Genomic DNA, 22,710 nt, shown 5'->3' with positions numbered 1-22,710 from the left:
TACGACTTGGGGTGCTGGGAGACTGGCTTTGCTAAATATGGGATGGAGCAGATTACTTAAGGCTTTGTAAACCATTACTAGCATTTTAAAGTTAATTCTAAATGACACGGGTAGCCAGTGTAACGACGCTAAGACTGGTGTGATATGCTCAGAATTTCTTTTCCCAGTTAAGATTCTGGCTGCTGCATTCTGCTCTAAATGCAACGGATTGATGTTTTTCTTAGGTAGTCCTGTTAGGAGTGATTTACTGCAATCTGGTCGAATAAAAACAAAAGTGTGAATTCATTTTTTTTACCATCTTGTTAAGTTACAAGAGGTCTAAACTTAAATGCTATATTCCTTAAGTGAAAAAATGCAGATCCATTAATCTGATTAATATGTGATTTAAAGTTCAGGTCAGAGTCAATGATTACCCCCAAATTCTTTACCTTATTCTTTAGGGATCAAGTTTATTTCTAATACCCTCACTATATCCATGTTTGCCAATCACCAAGATTTGTGTTTTCTCCTTATTTAGTTTGAGAAAGTTTCTACTCGTCCAATCAGAAACACAACTAAGACAATAGAGATCAGAGAGCCAAGAGTGTCAGGGTCATCAGGCGCTAGCGATAAATAAAGCTGTGTCTCATCAGCATAGCTGTGGTAGTTCACCATGTGCTTTGAGGTAATCTGACCTACTGGAAGCATGGAGAGTGAATTTGGGCAGTAGACCCAGAAGAGATCCTTGTGGACCACCATATATAGTATCAAGTATAGTATACACTCACCTAAAGGATTATTAGGAACACCTGTTCAATTTCTCATTAATGCAATTATCTAATCAACCAATCACATGGCAGTTGCCTCAATGCATTTAGGGGTGTGGTCCTGGTCAAGACAATCTCCTGAACTCCAAACTGAATGTCAGAATGGGAAAGAAAGGTGATTTAAGTAATTTGGAGCGTGGCATGGTTGTTGGTGCCAGACGGGCCGGTCTGAGTATTTCACAATCTGCTCAGTTACTGGGATTTTCACGCACAACCATTTCTAGGGTTTACAAAGAATGGTGTGAAAAGGGAAAAACATCCAGTATGCGGCAGTCCTGTGGGCGAAAATGCCTTGTTGATGCTAGAGGTCAGAGGAGAATAAGCCGACTGATTCAAGCTGATAGAAGAGCAACTTTGACTGAATTAACCACTCGTTACAACCGAGGTATGCAACAAAGCATTTGTGAAGCCACAACACGCACAACCTTGAGGCGGATGGGCTACAACAGCAGAAAACCCCACCGGGTACCACTCATCTCCACTACAAATAGGAAAAAGAGGCTACAATTTGCACGAGCTCACCAAAATTGGACAGTTGAAGACTGGAAAAATGTTGCCTGGTCTGATGAGTCTCGATTTCTGTTGAGACATTCAAATGGTAGAGTCAGAATTTGGTGTAAACAGAATGAGAACATGGATCCATCATGCCTTGTTACCACTGTGCAGGCTGGTGGTGGTGGTGTAATGGTGTGGGGGATGTTTTCTTGGCACACTTTAGGCCCCTTAGTGCCAATTGGGCATCGTTTAAATGCCACGGGCTACCTGAGCATTGTTTCTGACCATGTCCATCCCTTCATGACCACCATGTACCCATCCTCTGATGGCTACTTCCAGCAGGATAATGCACCATGTCACAAAGCTCGAATCATTTCAAATTGGTTTCTTGAACATGACAATGAATTCACTGTACTAAAATGGCCCCTACAGTCACCAGATCTCAACCCAATAGAGCATCTTTGGGATGTGGTGGAACGGGAGCTTCGTGCCCTGGATGTGCATCCCACAAATCTCCATCAACTGCAAGATGCTATCCTATCAATATGGGCCAACATTTCTAAAGAATGCTTTCAGCACCTTGTTGAATCAATGCCACGTAGAATTAAGGTAGTTCTGAAGGCGAAAGGGGGTCAAACACCGCATTAGTATGGTGTTCCTAATAATCCTTTAGGTGAGTGTAGTATATAGTATCAAGTATCTCTGAAGTACAATCACCACAGCCAACAAGCAATTTTCTGCCTTTAGATGGCCAGGGAAGACTCCCGTTCACAAGTAACGCTCCACTTCCAAGTGCATTTGAAATGAACCACCAGGAACTCTGGAAGACCCTCCACCATATAGGATGGAGGGAAGGTCCTGGCAGTGATTGGCAGGTGGCCCCACCTCTTGGGGAACCACTCACAGAACACATGGGACATAATCTAGGCGTTTTCCACACATAGACACAAAGAAAAATGTACATAATAAACAAGAGAAATATTATTAAATAGCACCAAATTGGACAAAACAGACAAGAAACACAACTTTGAATCCCAGCCAGGGGAGAATTGCTGGCTGAATCATGACATGTAGTTACGTAATATTTCTGATGTTCCCGATTAACCAATGACACTATGACTGACACCACTGTCTTATGAAATTTTTGCCAGGTAACACAGGTAATAGGTTTATATTTTGTAATGAAAGCTCAAACAATGATAAAAGAGTTACGGACACCACCTGGTGACCCCTGCATAATTGTAAGGGGGAAAAAAAGCAAGGAAGTTGTCAACAAAATATTAGGATGTCTTTCCAGACGCAAGTTCAGAACAAAACTGATTCAAAATGGCGGTGTGGTTTGTTTTAAATGACCCCAGCAGGAAGGGGCGGGTCCTGGAGGGCGGTCCACGAAAGTGACATCATTACTGGAGTGGTTGTCAATCTTCCTTTCTGGAACAGCTCCACCCCCTGGATCAGCAGGGTATTACCATCACCAGAGCCAATGCACACTCACATGACAATTTATATTCCTGTCTATGTTTAAATGAATGTTGTAATGGGAGCTGCTATTTAATTTTATTCTACATTGTGCAAAAACAATATTTATATAGAAAGGCTGCATAATCTTTACTGAGACGTGAACATGCAGTCCCTAAAAAGTTACTGACATGAGCCATTCGGACACAACTAAAATTCCAGGGGTCCTCGGTAATAATAATTTTCTCCCACCTCTCGGTGTAAAACTATCAATCAATCAATCAATCAATCAACATTTATTTATATAGCACATATTCATACAAAAAAATGTAGCTCAAAGTGCTTTACAAAATGAATAGAAAAATAGAAGACACAATAAAAAATAAACATAAGTCAACATTAATTAACATAGAATAAGAGTAAGGTCCGATGGCCAGGGTGGACAGAAAAAACAAAAAAAAACTCCAAAAGCTGGAGAAAAAAATAAAATCTGTAGGGGTTCCAGACCAAGAGACCGCCCAGTCCCCTCTGGGCATTCTACCTAACATAAATCATCATATTTTCATGGAAGGACCTGATGATGATGGTCACGTAGACTTCTGGCTTTCAGTCCATCATTGTTGGAGCATCATGAGTCCAGGTGCTGGACTTCAGAGTCCAGTTCTTTAGCCAGGACTCGATCCACCGCACCACAGCAGGTAGGCAGCAAGGTCCTGTAGTGGCTAAGACCTGGAACTGTAAAGCACAAGCCTGAAGGCTCTGCCCTGCTGCTGACCTGGCATGTGAACTTGGCTGCCAGTGGGGGTCACATTGTGGCATTGTCGCAGAACAGATGATGAATGAGTGAAAGTGTCTCTTGCTTTAACTATTTCCTTTTTTTCTTTTTAGGTTCTGACTCTGGCCAGTAATGAACGCATATCATTAACATCCTCTATGAGACTCTTGTTTGAAATCAGCCACCTGCGGGCCGCCACACCTGCCACAGTATCCAGAGCGGGCATCCTCTGTGTCAATCCTCAGGACCTGGGCTTCAGTCCGTAAGTTGTTGTGTTTTTGCAGGCCCTTAGAGGTCGTTCTGCCCATACTTGGGACAGCATGGAGATCTTTGAAGGGTGTTAACTCTAAAAGTCCAACTTACTTTAAGAATGTGCTAAAATAATTAATCATTGGCGACCCTGCCATGTGGGCTACTCTGGAAATGAAATACCACCAGCAGAAGGAAGTCTTGTGATTGTGTTCTGTTTCGAATTTATGACTCCTGCCTGAAGGTGTATTTCTGAATCATTATTTCAGAACTAGGGTATCGTAGGATGCTGAATCCAATTCTGATGTTAGGTTTCTGTTTCACTGTGGTTTTGATATTGTTAGTTTTAATTTGCATCTCGTTCCTATGCTATTTTGTTTTTTGTTGTTGCCACCATTTTGGGGTGTAGACTAATAATATGTTGCTATGGTAATGAGGTTGAAGGTCATGACTTGTGATGTCAGAAGCATAATTCTCATAAAGTCGTGCTGTGCGCTTCCTCCTCATCTGAGTTTGACTGATTTTCCCTTGACATTTAGCACTTTATTTTTTGAATTAAGCCTTTTGATTCTTCAGTTATGCTATTTTGACTCTGATTTAAGATTGTGTCTGTCTTACAATTCATCTCCTGCTCCTCAATTAAAATCATTCCTGCTGTTCTTTAGCAGAACAGATAGAGGATGCGGAGGTGTAGACAGAAACTTATTACATTGTTTTACTGCCATTTTAATAAATAGTTTGAAATGTTTTTCTATAAATTAAGTAACAATATATTATGTGTATTTGATCATTTCTCATTAATGGGTGTTTTCCAGTACAATTCACAACCTAAGACCTAACTGTATATGATATGACATCCTTAATATATATTAAGGAAGTGGCTAGCGCTTTGCTTGCCCACCCCACAACCCCCACCCTCGTGGGCACGCTTCACGCTAGCCACTTCGCATGTGTGCCACTCACGTTCTGAATGGGGCTGAAGTGATGTCTGTCGGGCCACCGTAACCAGAAGTGACGTCTTTGAAGAAAAATCAGGCAGGTTTTCCCATATTTGGTCTGCAGAGAGAACAGAGGAAGGTTTAGCGCACCCCGCCACCCCCTGGACTGGCGTAGAATTACCTTCTTTCAGTCCACTCAGCTTCCTCCTATTCACACATTTGTGACAATATATATATAATATATTTATATATATATATAGGGCAAAAGCAGGTTTACATTTGTTCATATGGAAGAAAACACCCAGGTTATGATTATTACATAGTTTTATAAACATTATTAACTGAAAGGAATGTCACATTGGAACAATGCACTTCTATTAGTGCACTTAATACAAGAATAAACTTTGTGTTTCACATACTCACAACTGTAAATGTACTTTTTGCCCACCGCTGTATATTGCGTCATGGCGGCTGGTTCACTTACTTGACAAGGTGAAGATCAGAGTGTTACATTCATAAGTCTGAATCACAGTCTGATTATTTGGACAGTTATATATATACATATATAGTGGTAGATAGGGGGCACTCTCGCTCCCTTGAACCCCTGTACACGACTCCAGACACCAGGTAAAAGTCCTCAAATCGACTTTATTTAAATGCCACAGTGCACAAAGCACCCTCTCCTCCACAATACTCATAAACAATCACAAATAAACACAATAATACAATCCTCCAGCTCCCAGACGCGTTGCCACCTTTCCACCCAGCTCAGCTCGCCGTCTGGGAGCTCCCACAATCCTTTTATATTCCCTGACCCAGAAGTGTTCCCAATCCCCAGTCCATGTGATTCTCAATCACTTCCGGGTCAGGTAAAAGTTCTTTTCTTCAACCCGGAAGCCCGTCGCTCTTCCTATGACGAACTTCCGGGTCATAGGGCACAAATGAGTCTTTGGTCCTCCCTGCAGCACCCTCTTGCGGCCCCTGAGGTATCCAGCAGGGCTGAGGATAAAAACTACATCGTCCATGATTCCCTGCTGGTCTTCGGGGCACCTCCATACTGCAGGGAAGGCTCCATCTGGCGGCCTGGGGGTATTGGCCGGGATGATAAGCCATCCAAATATCACAATATATATATATATCATTATACAGTTATATGAAAAGGTTTGGGAACCCCTCTCAGCCTGCATAATAATTTACTCTACTTTCATCAAAAAAGATAGCAGTGGTATGTCTTTCATTTCCTAGGAATATCTGAGTACTGCTGTGTTTTCCGAACAAAGATTTTTAGTGACGCAGTATTTAGTTGTATGAATTGAAATCAAATGTGAAAACTGGCTGTGCACAAATGTTGTCCCCTTGTCATTGTGCTGATTTGAATGCCTGTCACTGCTCAATGCTGATTACTTGAAACACCAAATTGGTTGGATGAGCTCGTTAAGCCTTGAACTTCATAGACAGGAGTGTCCAATCATGAGTGGTCAAAGGTATTTAAGATGGTCAATTACAAGTTGTGCTTCCTTCCCTTTGACTGTCCTCTGAAGAGTGACAGACAGCATGGGATCCTCAAAGCAACTCTCAAAAGATCTGAAAACAAAGATTGTTGAGTGTCCTGGTTTTAGGGGAAGGCTACAAAAAGCCATCTCAGAGATTTAAACTGTCAGTTTCAACTGTAAGGAATGGAATCAGGAAATGGAAGGCCACAGGCACAGTTGCTGTTAAACCAGCAGGTCTGGCAGGCCAAGAAAAATACAGGAGCGGAATATGAAGAGGCAGGATTGTGAGAATGGTGACAGACAACCACAGATCACCTCCAAAGACCTGCAAGAACATCTCGCTGCAGATGGTGTATCTGTACATCATTCTACAATTCAGCACAATTTGCACAAAGAACATCTGTATGGCAGGGTGATGAGAGAGAAGCCCTTTCTGCACTCGCACCACAAACAGAGTCTCTTGTTGTATGCCAATGCTCATTTAGACAAGTCAGATTCATTTTGGAACAAAGTGCTTTGGACTGATGAGAGAAAAATGGAGTGATTTGGTCAGAACAAAAAGCACTTTGGTTCCATCATGCTGTGGGGCTGTGTGGCCAGTTCAGGGACTGGGGCCCTTGTTAAAGTCGAGGGTCAGATGCATTCAACCCAATATCAACAAATTCTTCAGGATAATGTTCAAGCATCAGTCACAAAGTTGAAGTTACGCAGGGGTTGGATACTCCAACAAGACAATGACCCAAAACACAGTTTGAAATCTACAAAGGCATTCATGCAGAGGGAGAAGAACAATGTCCTGGAATGGCCGTCACAGTCCCCTGACATGAATATCATTGAAAATCTATGGGATGGTTTGAAGCAGGCTGTCCATGCTCGGCAGCCATCAGATTCACCTGAACTGGAGAGATTTTGTATGGAAGAATGGACAGAAATACCTCCATCCAGAATCCAGACACTCATCAAAGGCTATAGGAGGACAGCGTCGAGGCGTCTGTTAGATTAGCAAAAGGAGGCTCAACTAAGTATTGATGTCATATCTCTGTTGAGGTGCCCAAATTTATACACCTGCCTAATTTTGCTATGATGCAGATTGCATAATTTCTGTTAATCCAATAAACTTAATGTCACTGCTGAATCCTACTGTTTCCATAAGGCATGTCAGATATTAAAAGGAATTTGCTATTTTGAAAGCTCAGCCAATGAGAAACAAAAATCCAAAGAATTAAGTGGGGTTCCCAAACTTTTTCATATGACTGTATGTATATATATTGTCAGGGATGCCAGGGGCAACGACCCGGCCGGGACGCCGTGAGGGACCGGAAGAGGGTTAAGGCCCACCCTGGATCATGTGGGGGCCGCCTTCCTGGTTGCTCTGGGGGCCACGGGTTGAGGGCATGGAAGCCCCACCCTGTAGGGGCTCGTGGTCACCGCCAGGTGGCGCCCCAATGCCTTGGGGACCTGTTACCTCAGCACTTCCACCACACCAGGAAGTGCTGGGGGGAAGAATAAGGACGATACCCGAGAGCTGCCGGGAGAACAGCTGGCACTTCCGCCACGCTGGGGCGTGGCCAACGGGGAGTGTCGGAAGCACCTGGAGCTCATCCGGGTCATGTATAAAAGGGGCTGTCTCCCTTCATTCGAGGCTAGAGTCGGGTGGAAGTAGGACGAGGCACGAGGAGAGTGTGGAGGCGGCCCGAAGAGAAGGCATTTGTGGCCAGGACTGTGTTTGGGGTGTTTTGTGCACAATTGACTGGGTCTGAGTGACCATATTTGTAAATAGTTTGTAAATAAAACGTGTGGTGGTTTGATGAACAACATGTCCGCCTGTCTGTGTCCGGGTCGGCTCCAAAATATGTATATATATATATATATATATATATATATATATATATATATATATATATATATATGTATATATATATATATAGTGTGTAAGAAACAGCCAGTCACACAACGAAGGTTTGGGGCAGCCACCCATATAGTTTACCTGGCTGCAAAAGGCTTTAAAGTAGAGTACAACATGTACTGGTTAGAGTCCAAAACAGAACTGTTTAAGAATGGAGGATGAGGGTTTTTTATAGCTGGATCACAGGAAGTGACGTCTTCGGGGCTAGGACAGGAAGTGACTTCCTAGGGGGCCGGGACAGGACGTGACATCCTTGGGGCCGGGACAGGAAGTGACTTCCTAGGGGGCCTGGACAGAAGGTGACATCCTTGGGGCCGGGACAGGAAGGATTTCTCGTGTTTGGTCTGCGGAGAGAAAAGAGTGAGATTCAGTGCACCCCACCGCCCCATGGCCTGGCATGGAATTGTTGTTTCCTGGTTCCTTTGGTTAACTCCCAAGCGCACATGTGTGACAGTATGAATATGAGTGTCTCACAGTCGCTACACTCTTTCCTCACAATAAATCATTGTGGACTTCACATCTTTCATCACACATAAATAGTGACATATTTGCCTCGACTACCCTAATGTTTTCAACATTTCTCTTTGTGACAAGTGAAGTTTGTGACGTGACGTTAAATAAACAATGCAGAGACCCATAGCGTGCAGGTCCCAGGCAGGTGCAGGTACAGGTGTGAATGTGCATACGCCACTCTGAGGTTGATTGGGGTGCTTGGCTGATTGTGCGTTCGTGTGTAAATGTGGGCTGATTGGTCAAGTGCTTCATTCACATCTCGGGAGTAGGTGGATCACTGCACCCTCACCTGCACCTGACCGGTGCTATAAAGGGAGCCCGTGTGGCAAAATCAAGAATGATAATTGTTGAGCCAAAAGAAGATGGTCTGGAGGATAGCTGGAGAGGCAAACAGTTGGGAGAAAACCGGATAGCAGTATCGAGAAAGAGGAGTCAGAGTGACCGGGCCCTGAAGCTGAGTGGGACCAAGTAAATGGTGCTGTTCAATCTGGATTTTAGAATTGTAGTTTTTATCCTCCAAGATGGATTTTTATGTATTCTTTATTTATTGATGCACAATACTTTTTGGACTCTGTTTTTGATTTGTGTCTTCCCTAACCCAAACCTATCATCTATGGGGAGGAACGAAGCTTTAGATTCGTCAAAAAATTTCGATCTCCAGTTATTGACGGATCTCGACGTTTTAGGGTCCCCTCGAATAACATTGATATCTCGATGATGGGTGTATGTGTCTGTCTGTGTCACAGTTTCTTGAGGACAATCTAGAGCTAAAACAGCTAGATAGAAAAATACCAAACTCGAAACTTCAGTCTGTTATGAGATGACGATGTGCTGATTAGTTTTTGAGCCAAATCATGCAAGGGAAAGAGGAACTCGAGAGGAACCCTCAAATACCGTAATTCTGCAATTAATTATGAATTCTTTTCGTCAATTGCTATCGTAATGACCTATTTTATCATCAGAAAGATAAACATCAGAGTGATAAATAATTACTGAAATGTTATTCAAAGAGTTCGGGTAACTTGATTCCTAGGGCGCAAATCCTACTGATGCTCACGTCCAAATATTTTTGTAAATAAAAGCACAGAAGAACTTGCACCTACAGTGGTTCTTGCTGACTCTGTGTGCCCACACTTTCCCAGATCATCTTGGTTTACAACTATCGATGGTTCTGTATTCAGGCGGCCTAGGACTGTGGAGCCAACCCAGACTATCACAGTCTATATAATACTCAGAGGAAAGGCATGTGTGAAGTGCATGACTAGGAACAATGCAAAGGAGTCGCCATTGTTGTTCCAGCTGCCCCTTGTGGTAACTCTAAGCACTTATGTCCATTTTTATCACAAATATCCCCAACACAGTAATTCCCACAGTGACTCAAAAACACCAATAACGGATAAAGTGACCTAACGTTACCACTGTAGTGACACAATAATGGAAACACTTGAGTAAATGATACATGTAACTTGTCATGAGAGCAGATGTCTCTAACAGCTATGGCCTGAGATGATTAATATCTCATCCTGCTGAACGTCATATATTGAAATTCAGACTAGACCAATTGTTTTTATTTTTTCACCATCTTGGCTACTGTGGCTGAGTGAAGATATCTCAGGAACTGGCTGACGTTTTGAATTTGTGGCAAATGTGATTCTGGCATTGAGGTTTGGGGGAAAGAGATCATCTAGGAGCACTTATATATATAAGAGACACAGACAAGCAGTCATCTCCTGACATGTCTAATGTCTGATGAGTCATTCTTCATCTTATTTTCAACAGGCAGACAAACACACATGTGGTGAACATCAAAAGAAGTCTGCTGGCCAAAATGCATCTTTCCCACAGTGCAGGGTGGTGTGGGTTGTGTTTTCCTGTCTTTCCGTCGGTCCACTTACTTCCTTAGAGGGCAAACAAAAAAAAAAAAATGCAAATCGCTTTGAAGTGACCAGGGTCATCCTGTGCTGAAGCATTGTCATCCTGATAAGGGCAGAACTTTTCCTTGAGGTCAATATCCCCTTTCCCCACGGCACAAGTAGACCATGAATAGTCTGAAGAGCGTGACAATGAGGCGTACCATTCTGCTATGGCAGGGGTGGGCAGCGTCAGTCCTGGAGGTCCACAGTGGCTGCAGGTTTTTGTTCCAACCTTGTTTTCCTAATGAGAAGTCAGTTATTGCTGTTGAAGCACCTATTACTCGAATGACATTTTAGTTGTCTCCCCACCCTTAATCTCTTGTCTAGGTCCCAAAGTGTCACACTGTCAGCTATCGCTTTTTGTCCTGGAAGCGGAGCATTGCTGGGATGATTCGTTGGTTGCACTAGAAATCACAAACATTGTATGGCAAGACATTGGTGACTCTGATCTCCTACTGAGCTCATTTGTAGAATAAAATACACTGGTTTTAGAGATCTCCCCCACGACGAAAGGCAAACAAGGTTTCAAAACGCATGCCGGGACGGACGATCAGAAACAGCTTTTGTGGCAACTGGATCCAATCTATCTCTGCAATTTTTTCCTGCAAACTTGCATGGAGAACAGAGGCAAGTGCCAATGAGGGAGTATGTGGATTTTGAAAAAGAGACAGGAAAGGTCTATCTCAATGCCCCTATGATACTTAATGGAGTCCGTGTTATATGGAAAGGATGGATTGATTTGCCGAGACTTGATGGTATGGGGTGCCTGGAGTTTGATGATGAAAGAGCCCAGCATGCACAGCAGGCTTTTGAAGAAGCTAGAAGGAGAACAAGAGACTTAAGTCCCTTGCAGCACTTCCAGTGTGATTTTGGGCTATGCGAAAATAAACTGTATGGTATTGTATTGTATTATTTCAGTCTTAAACAACTCCGTTCCCTGTTTCTAATGGCTCCTTAATAGCAATAAGATGCAAATGAGAAAAGTGGTAACAGTTCTCCATCTAACTTGTTCCCATTTACACCTGTGTGGATTTGGTACAGTAAGACCCCAAATAATGCTGATTCGATATAATGTGGTTTGTTCCAAACCCTAAAAAAATTTGGATGTGAGTGTCAGTAGGCTTTGCACCCTAGGAGCCAAGTTACCCGAACTATTCTAGAACATTTCAGTAATTATTTAACACTCTGATGTTGATCTTTCTAATCATAAAACCGGTCACTATGATAGCAATTGATGAAAAGAATTCATAATTGCAGAATTAAAGTATTTGAGGGTTCCTCTTGCACGATTTGGCACAACAACCAAACAGCCTTTCGTCATCTCATAACAGGCTTACGTTTTGAGTTTGGTGTTTTTCCGTCCAGATGTTTTAGCCTTTAGATTGTCCTCAAGAAACTGTGACACGCAGACAGACACAGACAAACACACCCATCATCGAGATATCAATGATTTCAGTATCAGGGGATCCTAAGGCCAGGTTTATACTTCACGTGACGCGACGCAACGCATGCTTCTGCTATGCAAGCCTTTTACTGTTTATACTTGCGCGCCTACTTTATGTAAATCTGGAGGAATCCACCAGGTGGCAGTGAGAGATATTATCACGGTGAGAACAGGTTCGGCTTCACTGTGTTGTGAACACCCATTAAATTCCGATGCCACCTTAATAATGATTAAATCCATCAATCCAGGGATGTGCCCATTCCAGCTAGCATTGGGCACGAGGCAGAAACAATCCCTAGACGGGGCATCAGCTCATCGCAAGGTGAATACGAGCACTCACATACACTAGAGTCATTTTAGCGGCACCAAATCCCCAAATCTGCATAAGTTTGGAAGGAAACCGGAGCACACTGAGGAAACCCAGCAGGAAAACATGGAAAATACTAGGGACGTGACTCCCTGCGAGACAGCAGTGCTACCGCTCCGCCACCGTGCCACCCCCATGTGTGCAATCATTAACAGTATTCATTATTTAAATGAAAATAACGATTTATCTGTAAAATGTAATATACATACTTCAATGCAGGGGTGCCCAGTTCGTCGATCGCTATCGAGTAGTGCAGGTAGATTGAATGCATTCAAACAAAATTTTTTTTAAACATTAGTCTATCATATATCATATACAGTAATCCCTCGCTATATCGCGCTTCGACTTTCAGGGTTTCACTCTATCGCGGATTTTAAATGTAAGCACATCTAAATATATATCACGGATTTTTCGCTGGTTCGCCGCTTTCTGCGGACAATGGGTCTTTTAATTTAGGTTACATGCTTCCTCAGTTTGATTGCCCAGTTGATTTCATACAAGGGATGCTATTGGCGGATGGCTTAGAAGCTACCCAATCAGAGCATGTATTACATATTAACTAAAACTCCTCAACGCTATAAGATATGCTTCCCGCGCGGTGCTTGTTTGCTTCTCTCTATCTTTCTCACTCTCTCTGCCTGACGGAGGGTGTGAGCAGAGGGCTGTTTGCACAGAGGACACGGAGGCTCCTCTACAAAATGCCGCTTTATCTCGGTGCTTCTGTATACTTAAAAGCAAGTGTTGATTTTTTGATTGTTTGCTTTTCTTAGCGAGCGCTCTCTCTGACATTCTCTGCTCCTTTATGACGGCGCTCTTTTGAAGATAAGATATGTTTGCTTTCTTTTAATTGTGAGAAAGAACTGTCATCTCTGTCTTGTCATGGAGCACAGTTTAAACGTTTGGCTAAAGGGTGTTATTTCATGTCTAGAGGGCTCTAATAATGTTAACAGGGTGGGAGAGTTTATAAGGGCTTAAAATATATAAAAATAACTATAAAAACATATGGTTTCTACTTCGTGGATTTTCACCTATCGCGGGGGGGTCTGGAACGCAACCCCCGCAATCGAGGAGGGATTACTGTATGACATTTGCCACTTGATTGGCATACAGGACGGCCAGTCTGAGATCTCTTCTCTTCTAAGACACTGGTCATCCCACACATACAATCAAATGCGCGAGCTACTGCAAAACTCTGGCGGTGATCTAGTTAGCCTTCCAATTTATATCGACAAAAGAAGGGATTTCAAAAAAAATTTGTTTATGGGCTGGATGTGAAATTAGAAGAGGATTTTTTTCTCTCACAATGTCACAATCGAAGTGCGTTTGTCTGATCTGTCAATCTATCATTGCTATTCCAAAGAAGGAAAATGTGGAAAGGCAGTTTCGAACTGCTCATAAAACTACTGAAACTGACTTCCTTCCAGCGATCTGAGAAAGAGAAAGGAGAGGGAACTAAAATCGCAGTTAATCGGACAGCCGTCATTTTTCACTCGGCTGAATTAAAAAGCAAAGGCAGACACACCGAAGCATCGTACCGGTTGAGTCACTCGATCATTAAGCATAAGAAGTCCTTCCAAGAGCTACCTCCTTGACTGCATTATTCGGCTCTACTTATTTATGTGAGTCAGCCTTCTCCCACATGACGATTATTAAATCCAAATACTGTAGTGACCATAAATGTATCAAATTATTATTGTGCCATAAAAGTTATTCAGTTATGCAAGGTATGACAACATATTTTTTATGTATAAAGTATACTCAGTATATATATACAGTATATATATATATATAGCATTTTTAATGTAGGTAGATCATTTTGACCTGGTCATTTTAAAAGTAGCTTGCAAGCCGAAAAAGTGTGGGCACCCCTGCTTTAATGGATTTCATCATGAAAGTGATATCAAGTATAAATCTAAGGATTCTAAGTGTGCAGAGAGCTGGAATATCATACACTGAATGTGTTCTCTGTGGTGATCTATTGCTGTTTGCCGCTGCTGTCAGGTCAGGATAAGCCCCAGAAGCTCGTAGCGATTAACAACTGGGTTCCAACACACACATTTATTTTGTAGCACAAACCCGCTGTGCACAAACTAGCCACAATAATGGTCTTTCCGCTCTCTCTCTTCTGCCGCCTCCACTCTTCACACGCAAGCTCAGTCCTCTTCCGCCCAACGCTGGTTCCTGGAATGGAGTATAGCGGCCATTTTTATAGCGCACCCGGAAGTACTCCAGGTGCTACACAATTAGCAACCGGCAGCACTTCCCGGGTATAGTGGAAGTGCTGCGGACCACAGTTCCGGTGCTGTCCAGGCGCCTCCTGGTGGTGGCCACATCCTTCCATAAGGTTGAGGGGTGCAGAAGAGCAGCTCTGAACACACAACACATCGAATCTTGAAGCAGGTGGGCTACAGCAGCAGTAGACCACCCCGGGTGCCACTTCTGTCAACTAAGAACAGGCAACTGAGGCTACGATTCACATGGGCTCACCAAATTAGGGCAATAGAGGATTGGAAAAACGTCGCCTGGTGTAAGGAGTTTCAATTTCTGCTGCGACATTCAGATGGTAGGGTCAGAATTTGATGTCAACAACGTGACGTCCATCCTGCCTTGTATCAATGGGTCTTTCTAGTGGTTGTGGTGTAATGATGAGGGGGATATTTTCTTGGCACAATTTGGGCACATTAGTACCAACTGATCCTCGTTCAGTGCCACAGCCTACCTGAGTATTGCTGCTGACCATGTCCATCCCTTTATGACTACGGTGTGCCCGTCTTCTGATGGCTACTTTGAGCAGGATAACACGCCATGTCACAAAGCTCAGATCATCTCAAAATGGCCTCCACAGTCACCAGATCTCAATTCAATAGAGCACCTTTGGGATGTGGTGGAATGGGAGATTTGCATCATGGATGTGCAGCTGACAAATCTGCAGCAACTGCGTGATTCTATTATGTGAATATGGTCCAAAAACCCTGAGGAATGTTTCCCGCACCTTGCTGAATCTACGCCACAAAGAATTACGGCAGTTCTGAAGGCAAAAGGGGGTCCAACCCAGTAATGGCAAGGTGTACCTAATAAAGTGGCCAGTGAGTGTACTTGCCCTTTTTTCCGTTCTTGAGATGCTCTTCATAGTTGTGTTTGTGGGACTCCTTTGCTTTCCAACTTGAGATTATCATGAATGTCATTTGTCATCCAAAGCTGCCTCCTTGTCACCCATCTCATATTCATTCTGGTTTATTGTCCTGCCAGTACAGTATATCCAGTATGCTGTTGGTCTCCTTTTGACCTGTCAAGCTGGTGATGTAGGGTAGTCTGAGATGTTCACGAAGATTAAATGATTTCCTGTGCATCCACCTGTTCCCATAAGTGGCCCACGGGGGCCTGATTAACCCTCAGATTGAATCCCAGGCTTCATTTTGATCTCATGGCAGCTTGCATGCTCTACCCCATCTGCATGGATTTTTCATGGGTACTTTGTGTTATTCCTGGCCAGTCCATACCTGCGTGTAGTTTGCAAGTTCTTTTCCTGTTCTGTGTCCTAAAATTTGCTTCTTCCCACATCCAAAAGATGGACAGATGAAGATCACTGGAGGCTTTAAATAATGCTGGTGTGGGTGAAGGTGTGAGTGTGTAGTGGTGTGGTTCTCCATCTATGGTTGGCTATATTCTTGTGCCTGATGTTGCCCATATAACCAATGGACATTTACTTATTTCTCTGCAGATACGTAACAAGCTGGATCGATACCCGAAAAGCACAGTCGGAAAGAGCAAATCTCACCATCTTATTTGACAAATATGTACCGCACTGCTTGGAGCAAGTGAGATGTAACCTGAAAACAATAACCCCAATGCCTGAGATCAGCATGGTGCAGGTAGGCCACCCTTATAGACCTGCTCTCAGGACTTTAGGATGCCATGTTGTTGTCACATCACCAAATGCTTTTCCTTTTCAATTTCCTGCCTCACACTGAACAGTGTAGCAGTTTTTCCTCCTCATCGTTCTCCTTTTTCTTTGTTAGACTCTGTGCTCTCTGCTCGATTGCCTCCTGACACCTGAGAATACTCCAGCGGATTCTCCCCGAGAACTCTACGAGATCTACTTTGTTTTTGCTTGTGTCTGGGCCTTTGGTGGTGCGCTCTTTCAGGACCAGGTAAGACCAGGTTTTGTTGGCTGGCATTTCAATTTATTTCTTGTTATAATTCATTTAACTTTCACTTTTCACATCCTTTCTTTGAACGTCCTTGGAGTCAGAAGTCTCTGGAATTACAGTTAAGCCTGGGTCAGACTCGGGGATGACGTGTGAACCTTGAACCCGGACATAGACAGACATGGGCTCCAAGTGTTCCAACACACACATTTATTTTGTAGCACAAACCCACTGTGAACAAACTAGCCACAATAATGGTCTTTCCGCTCTCTCTCTTCTGCCGCCTCCACTCTTCACACGCAAGCTCAGTCCTCTTCCACCCAACGCCGGTTCCTGGAATGGAGTATAGCGGCCATTTTTATAGCGTACCCGGAAGTATTCCAGGTGCTACAAAATTAGCACCCGGGTATAGTGGAAGTGCTGCGGACCACAGTTCCGGTGCTGTCCAGGCGCCTCCTGGTGGTGGCCACATCCTTCCATAAGGTTGAGCTTCCAAGCTCTGTGGCCCCATACAATCCATAGAGGTTGCCCTCTTGCGTTCCGGGGAAGATATAGCCCCTTTCGTGGTCCTTCCCGTCTCCAGGCCGTCCCGGTGGGGCAAGGTCCCCAGACATCTATCACGCTGCCATCTAGTGAATGAAATAACATGATGCTACAAAAGATCATGAATATTTCTATGCGTTTTGCCACTCTAAGATAACTCATCAAAATTCATAAGTGAGCCCATTCGGACTCAATGTCCCCCACCTCCCTCAGGACGTGGTCGAAGTTCTGCTGAAGGTGGGAGTTGAAGCTACTTCTGACAGGGGACTCTGCCAGCCGTTCCCAGCAGACCCTCACAACACGTTTGGGCCTACCAGGCCTGACCGGCATCTTCCCCCACCATCGAAGCCAACTCACCACCAAGTGGTGATCAGTTGACAGCTCCGCCCCTCTCTTCACCCGAGTGTCCAAGACATATGCCCGCAAGTCCGACGACACGACCACAAAGTCGATTATCAAACTGAGGCCTAGGGTGTCCTGGTGCCAAGTGCACATATGAACACCCTTATGCTTGAACATGGTGTTCGTTACGGACAATCCGTGACGAGCACAGAAGTCCAATAACAAAACACAGCTCGGGTTCAGATCGGGGGAGCCATTCCTCCCAATCACGCCCTTCTAGGTCTCACTGTCATTGCCCACGTGAGCATTGAAGTCTCCCAGCAGAACAAGGGAGTCCCCAGAAGGTATGCCCTCTAGCACCCCCTCCAGAGACTCCAAAAAGGATGGGTACTACAAACTGCTGTTCGGCGCATACGCACAAACAACAGTCAGGACCCGTCTGTCCCCCCACCCGAATGCGGAGGGAGGTCACCCTCTCGTCCACCGGGGTAAACCCCAATGCACAGGCTCCAAGTCGGGGGGCAATAAGTATGCCCACAACTGCTCGGCGCCTCTCACCGGGGGCAACTCCAGAGTGGTAGAGAGTCCAGCCCCTCTCAAGGAGATTGGTTCCAGAGTCCAAGTTGTGCGTCAAGGTGAGTCCGACTATATCTAGCCGTAACCTCTCGACTTCGCGCACTAGCTCAGGCTCTTTCCCTTTCAGAGAGGTGACATTCCACGTCCTAAGAGCCAGTTTCTGTAGCCGAGGATCAGACTACCAAGGTCCCCGCCTTCGGCCACCACCCAAATCACACTGCACCCAACCTCCTTGGCCCCTCCCATAGGTGGTGAGCCCATGGGAAGGAGGACCCACGTTACCTCTTCGGGCTGTGCCCGGCCGAGCCCCATGGGTGCAGGCCCACCCACCAGGCGCTCGCCATCGAGCCCCACCTCCGGTCCTGGCTCCAGAGGGGGGCCCCAGTGACCCACGTCCGGGCAAGGGAGGAGGTTTGTTGAACCGCTCTTTGTCTCATCCCTCACCTAGGACCAGTTTGCCTTGGGTGACGCTACCAGGGGCATAAAGCCCCGGACAACATAGCTCCTAGGTTCATTGGGACACGCAAAAGCCTCCACCACGATAAGGTGACGGTTCAAGGAGGGGATCCTGTCAATTTGCCTTTACTTAAAAACAGAAAAGAAAATCAGTCAAATCTAATTATTTGTCTTTTCTAGGGGTCCCAACAAAAGTGTGCAGGCCAGTTTAGAATCTCTTTGTAGAATAAGCAACACTTGATCTCTTGTCACGTTCGATGGCATGTCAAAGGCATGCGGATACACAGGGGACAAGTGCTTTTCATTTTGTCACTTTTCAGGGGGCACACATCACTTTTTCAAAGAACTGTAAGGGGACCAACAAATACGGCTTACAGTATTTGGACTGTGACACAATTTTCATAATTATGGCTTTGTGCACCACAACAATAGATTGGAAATGAAGCAATCAAGATATGACTGAAGTGTAGACTTGCATTTTTAATTTAAGGCATTTAACAAATACATTCTATGAGCCTTTTAGAAAAGACAACCAGTTTTATACATGGTCCCCCTATTTTCAGGGAATCAAAAGTATTTGGACAAGCTAACATAATTATAAATATAATGATTATTTTCAATACTTGGTTGAAAGTCCTTTGCAGTCAATGACGGCCTGAAGTCTGACCCCATGGCCATCTCCAAGTGCTGCGTTTCCACCTTACTGATGCTTTGTCAGGCCTTTACTGCGGCTGTCGTCAAGTGCTGCTTGTTCATTGGTCTTTCTGCCATCAGTTTTGTCTTCAACAAGTGAATTGCATGTCAGTTTGGGTTGAGGTCAGCTGATTGACGTTGCCATTGAAGAATAGTCCACTTCTTTGCCTTGAAAAGCACTTGGTTTGCTGTCACAGTACGTTTTGGCTTCTTGTCCATCTGTATTGTGAATTGTTGTCCTATCAGTTTTGCAGCATTTGACTGATTCTGAGCAGACAGTACAGCCGCCCTGAACACATCAGAATTCATGTGCTACTTCAGCCAGCAGTCACATCATGAATAAACACCAGTGACCGACTTCCATTGGCAGTCATGCATGATCAGGCCATAACACAGCCTCCACCATGTTTCACAAAGGGTGTGGTATTCATCAGATCATGAATCATTTCTTCTCTTCTCCATACTCTTCTCTTACCAACATTTGGGTACATATTGATCTTAGTTTCCTTTGTCCAAAGAAATCTGTTCCAGAACTGGACAGGTTTTTGTAAAATGCTTCCAGATAAAGTCTAATCTGTCCTTCCTGTGCTTGAGGCTTACCAGTGGTTTGCATTTTGTGATAAACCCTCTGTCGTTACTTTCATGAAATCTTCTCTTGATTGTCGACTTTGGCAATGGCAGCTCTACCTCCCAGAGAGTGGTCTTGGTTTGGCTAAATGTCATGAATGGGTTCTTCTTCACCAAGGACAGAATTCTACAATCATCCAGCACAGTCGTCTTCTGTGGTTTTCCAGGTCTTCAGGAGTTGCTAAGCTCACCAGTGTGTTCATTCTCTTTACAAATGTACCATGTGGTTGATTTGACCACTCCTGGGGCCTCATGTATAAATGGTGTATATGAATAAAAAATGCTGCTTACTCCTGTTTCCATGCTCAAATCGTGATGTATAAAACCTAAATTTGGCGTAAAGCCATGCACATTTTCATGGTACCTCAAACCCTGGCGTACGCAAGTTCACCGCTCGGTTTTGCAAACTGGCGACACCACCGCTGCACTAGTGAGGAGCTGGTGCTCCATTCACAGATTGTTCCTGCCTCATGCTGTATTCTTGCTGAGGCTGGCGCAACACTGGATGGATAGATGGATTGAATAATTAAACACATACTACGAAGAAATTTCAATGTTCCTTAAAAGTTTTGAAGAATCGGAGTTCTAAGCTTACAGATGGCTTAACGTCTATTACAGAGCTGACTGTTTGGCAGTTGGTTACTTGGAGAAAGAAAAGGAAGGACAGGAACTGGAGGTTAGTACGTTTGACAGAGGCAGTACTGCTGCAATAAATTATTTCATCAAAGGCCGCGCACGGCGCAGAAAGCATCTGGTGTGAGGCAGGAAATTAGGGTTAGGGTTAGGCTTAGGGTTAGGATATGAATAATGAAATTATATCAAGTATGCAGTACATCTCGGTATTTTAATTATTCAGAGAGCTGTAATATTACGAATGTAATGGATTCTGTGTCCTGTCGGAAGAAGAGAAAGCCCGTTTAAGAAGCACGTAGTGATTCACACACACAGAGCACATAGAAGAACACATACAATACAAAGCATTTAACGTGCTGCTTTAGTTACGATGGGATTTGAGAAACTAGTAAATTAAATGATTTAAAGATGAAGTTTATGATGTTCTACTTTAATGACAAAATAAACTACGTGATTAAAGTGGAAATTTTGAGATTAAAGTTGACATTTCGAGCTTTTTTCCCACTGTGTGCCTATTTTTTTTGTCTCTGTACCCTAATAAGCTTTCATATTACACTCAGACGGTGGGCTACTACTCGCTAAAACATGAGACATCAACTCAGTGGAGCTACTGGGTTTGATAGCGCCATGACCAGAAGGGGAAAGATCCAGCTCTGTGCCTTACTTGGTGACTTTTCTGAGCTGTTGGTGGAAAAGGAGAGATTGTTAAAGTGGGCACTTCCTCTCGTCCCGCAGAGGTCCCGATTATCTCAGCAGAGCCATGAAGGTGACCAATACAATACGCAGTGAGCATGTGAAGGCTCTGGACCTGCAGTTCTGTGTCCATGAAGCAGCAGTGCTTACCACTGCAACACCATGCCTACTATGTTATGTGCTAAACAGAGCAAATTCTGGGAATGAAACTGAAGGGAGCTTTTTCATTGGATGTCCAATAGTTGGAAGTCGCTATATAAAATTAGATTTGCTTTGACAGCACTTTGCTGAAATTAATGATGTAAAAGGCACTTTATAAATTAATGTTTACTGTCCTGTGTGGCCACCAGCTGCCCAAACCCCAACACAGACAGACACAGACACACATTTTGCCCCACAGCACACATTTATTATAGCGGGGAAGAACTATTCCCTCGCTCCCCACCACAGCACAGTTCCAAAGAAGTCCAAGTTCCAATACAAATAAGCCACCGTACTTTCTTCTTCCTTCTCTTTCTCTTCCTCGTTCAAGCTTCATCCTCTTCTACTCGACGGCGGCTCCTTTTATGCTGTTCCCGGAAATGCTCTGGGGGGCTCGTTAGCCAGATTTGGAATCACCCCCAAGTGTGGTGGAAGCCCAAATTAAGGCTCTGCAGCTCACCCTGGTGGCCCCCATAGAACTCAACAGGGCTGTACCAAACTCCAACTCCCATGAAACCCTGCGGGAATCCGTGGAGCCATAGCAACCCAGGGGGGGCTGCCCTCTAGCGCTCCGGGGGTGGCTATGTCCTGTGCACAACTGCTTCCCAGGGCCTTCTGACTTATCAGCCTCCCAGCCGGGCACTGACCACAGCCTTCTGTCACACCTGTTATTCTTCATTTCTTGCATATTTTAATGACGATCGCCATCTTAAACTGTATAAAATGCCACCAAATCTTTTATCAAAGCTCCAGTTGTTCTTTTGTTTTTTACAGCTTATCGACTATCGCATGGATTTTAGCCGATGGTGGTCCAAGGAAATGAGAACCGTGAAATTCCCCTCACAGGGAACAGTCTTTGATTATTTCATCGACCCAGAAACCAAGAAGTTCACTCCATGGTCAGAGAAGATTCCCGTCTTTGAACTGGAACCCGAGGCGCCTTTACAGGTAAACTTGTAGTGACGGAGGAGGTGAGTGGCGTAGGACGGCTGCCACCTGTGCCCTGCCATCACATTGCTGAACTGTTTTCCTGTTTGCTGTTCTGAAGTTTTTGTAGGGGGTGGCAGAGGTAAAAAAAATTTCAAAGATTTAACAAAGAGGTCCTCAGGTTTAGTCCTGGCTGCAGGATTTTGTTCCAACACAGTTACTTAATTAGCCGGGGGTCTGTGCCAATAACAATAATATATATAAGTGTTAATTGTAATTTAGAGCTGTTCACTATCTGCACACTTTATTGTGTCGTATGGATAAATTTGCCATTTTTTTCCCATCAGTGTCCACTCAATAACCCATAATGCCAAAGTGAAGACGTGTTTTCAGAAAGGCTTCCAAATTTATTAAAAAATCAAAAACTGAAATCTCTCCTTCCTAGAAGCATTCAGAGCCTTTGCTTTGGCATGCCACGTTGTACTCAGGGGCCCCCTGTTCGCTTTAATTCTCC

At 44.2% G+C, this 22,710-nt stretch overlaps 1 protein-coding gene across 1 annotated transcript in view; it reads left to right on the top strand.

Moving 5' to 3' along the window:
* LOC120530679 (dynein heavy chain 11, axonemal-like) overlaps window positions 1-22,710 on the top strand; it is a 645,801-nt gene that overhangs the window by 300,161 nt on the left and 322,930 nt on the right. The window contains 4 exon segments of the mRNA XM_039755100.1: window positions 3,648-3,796; window positions 16,079-16,229; window positions 16,377-16,508; window positions 22,044-22,217. Of these exon segments, the coding sequence (XP_039611034.1) occupies window positions 3,648-3,796; window positions 16,079-16,229; window positions 16,377-16,508; window positions 22,044-22,217 (606 nt within the window).

Source organism: Polypterus senegalus, chromosome 6 (assembly GCF_016835505.1).
Source record: "Polypterus senegalus isolate Bchr_013 chromosome 6, ASM1683550v1, whole genome shotgun sequence".
Classification (NCBI taxonomy): Eukaryota; Metazoa; Chordata; class Cladistia; order Polypteriformes; family Polypteridae; genus Polypterus; species Polypterus senegalus.
This window is presented reverse-complemented; position numbering and strand designations above follow the sequence as displayed.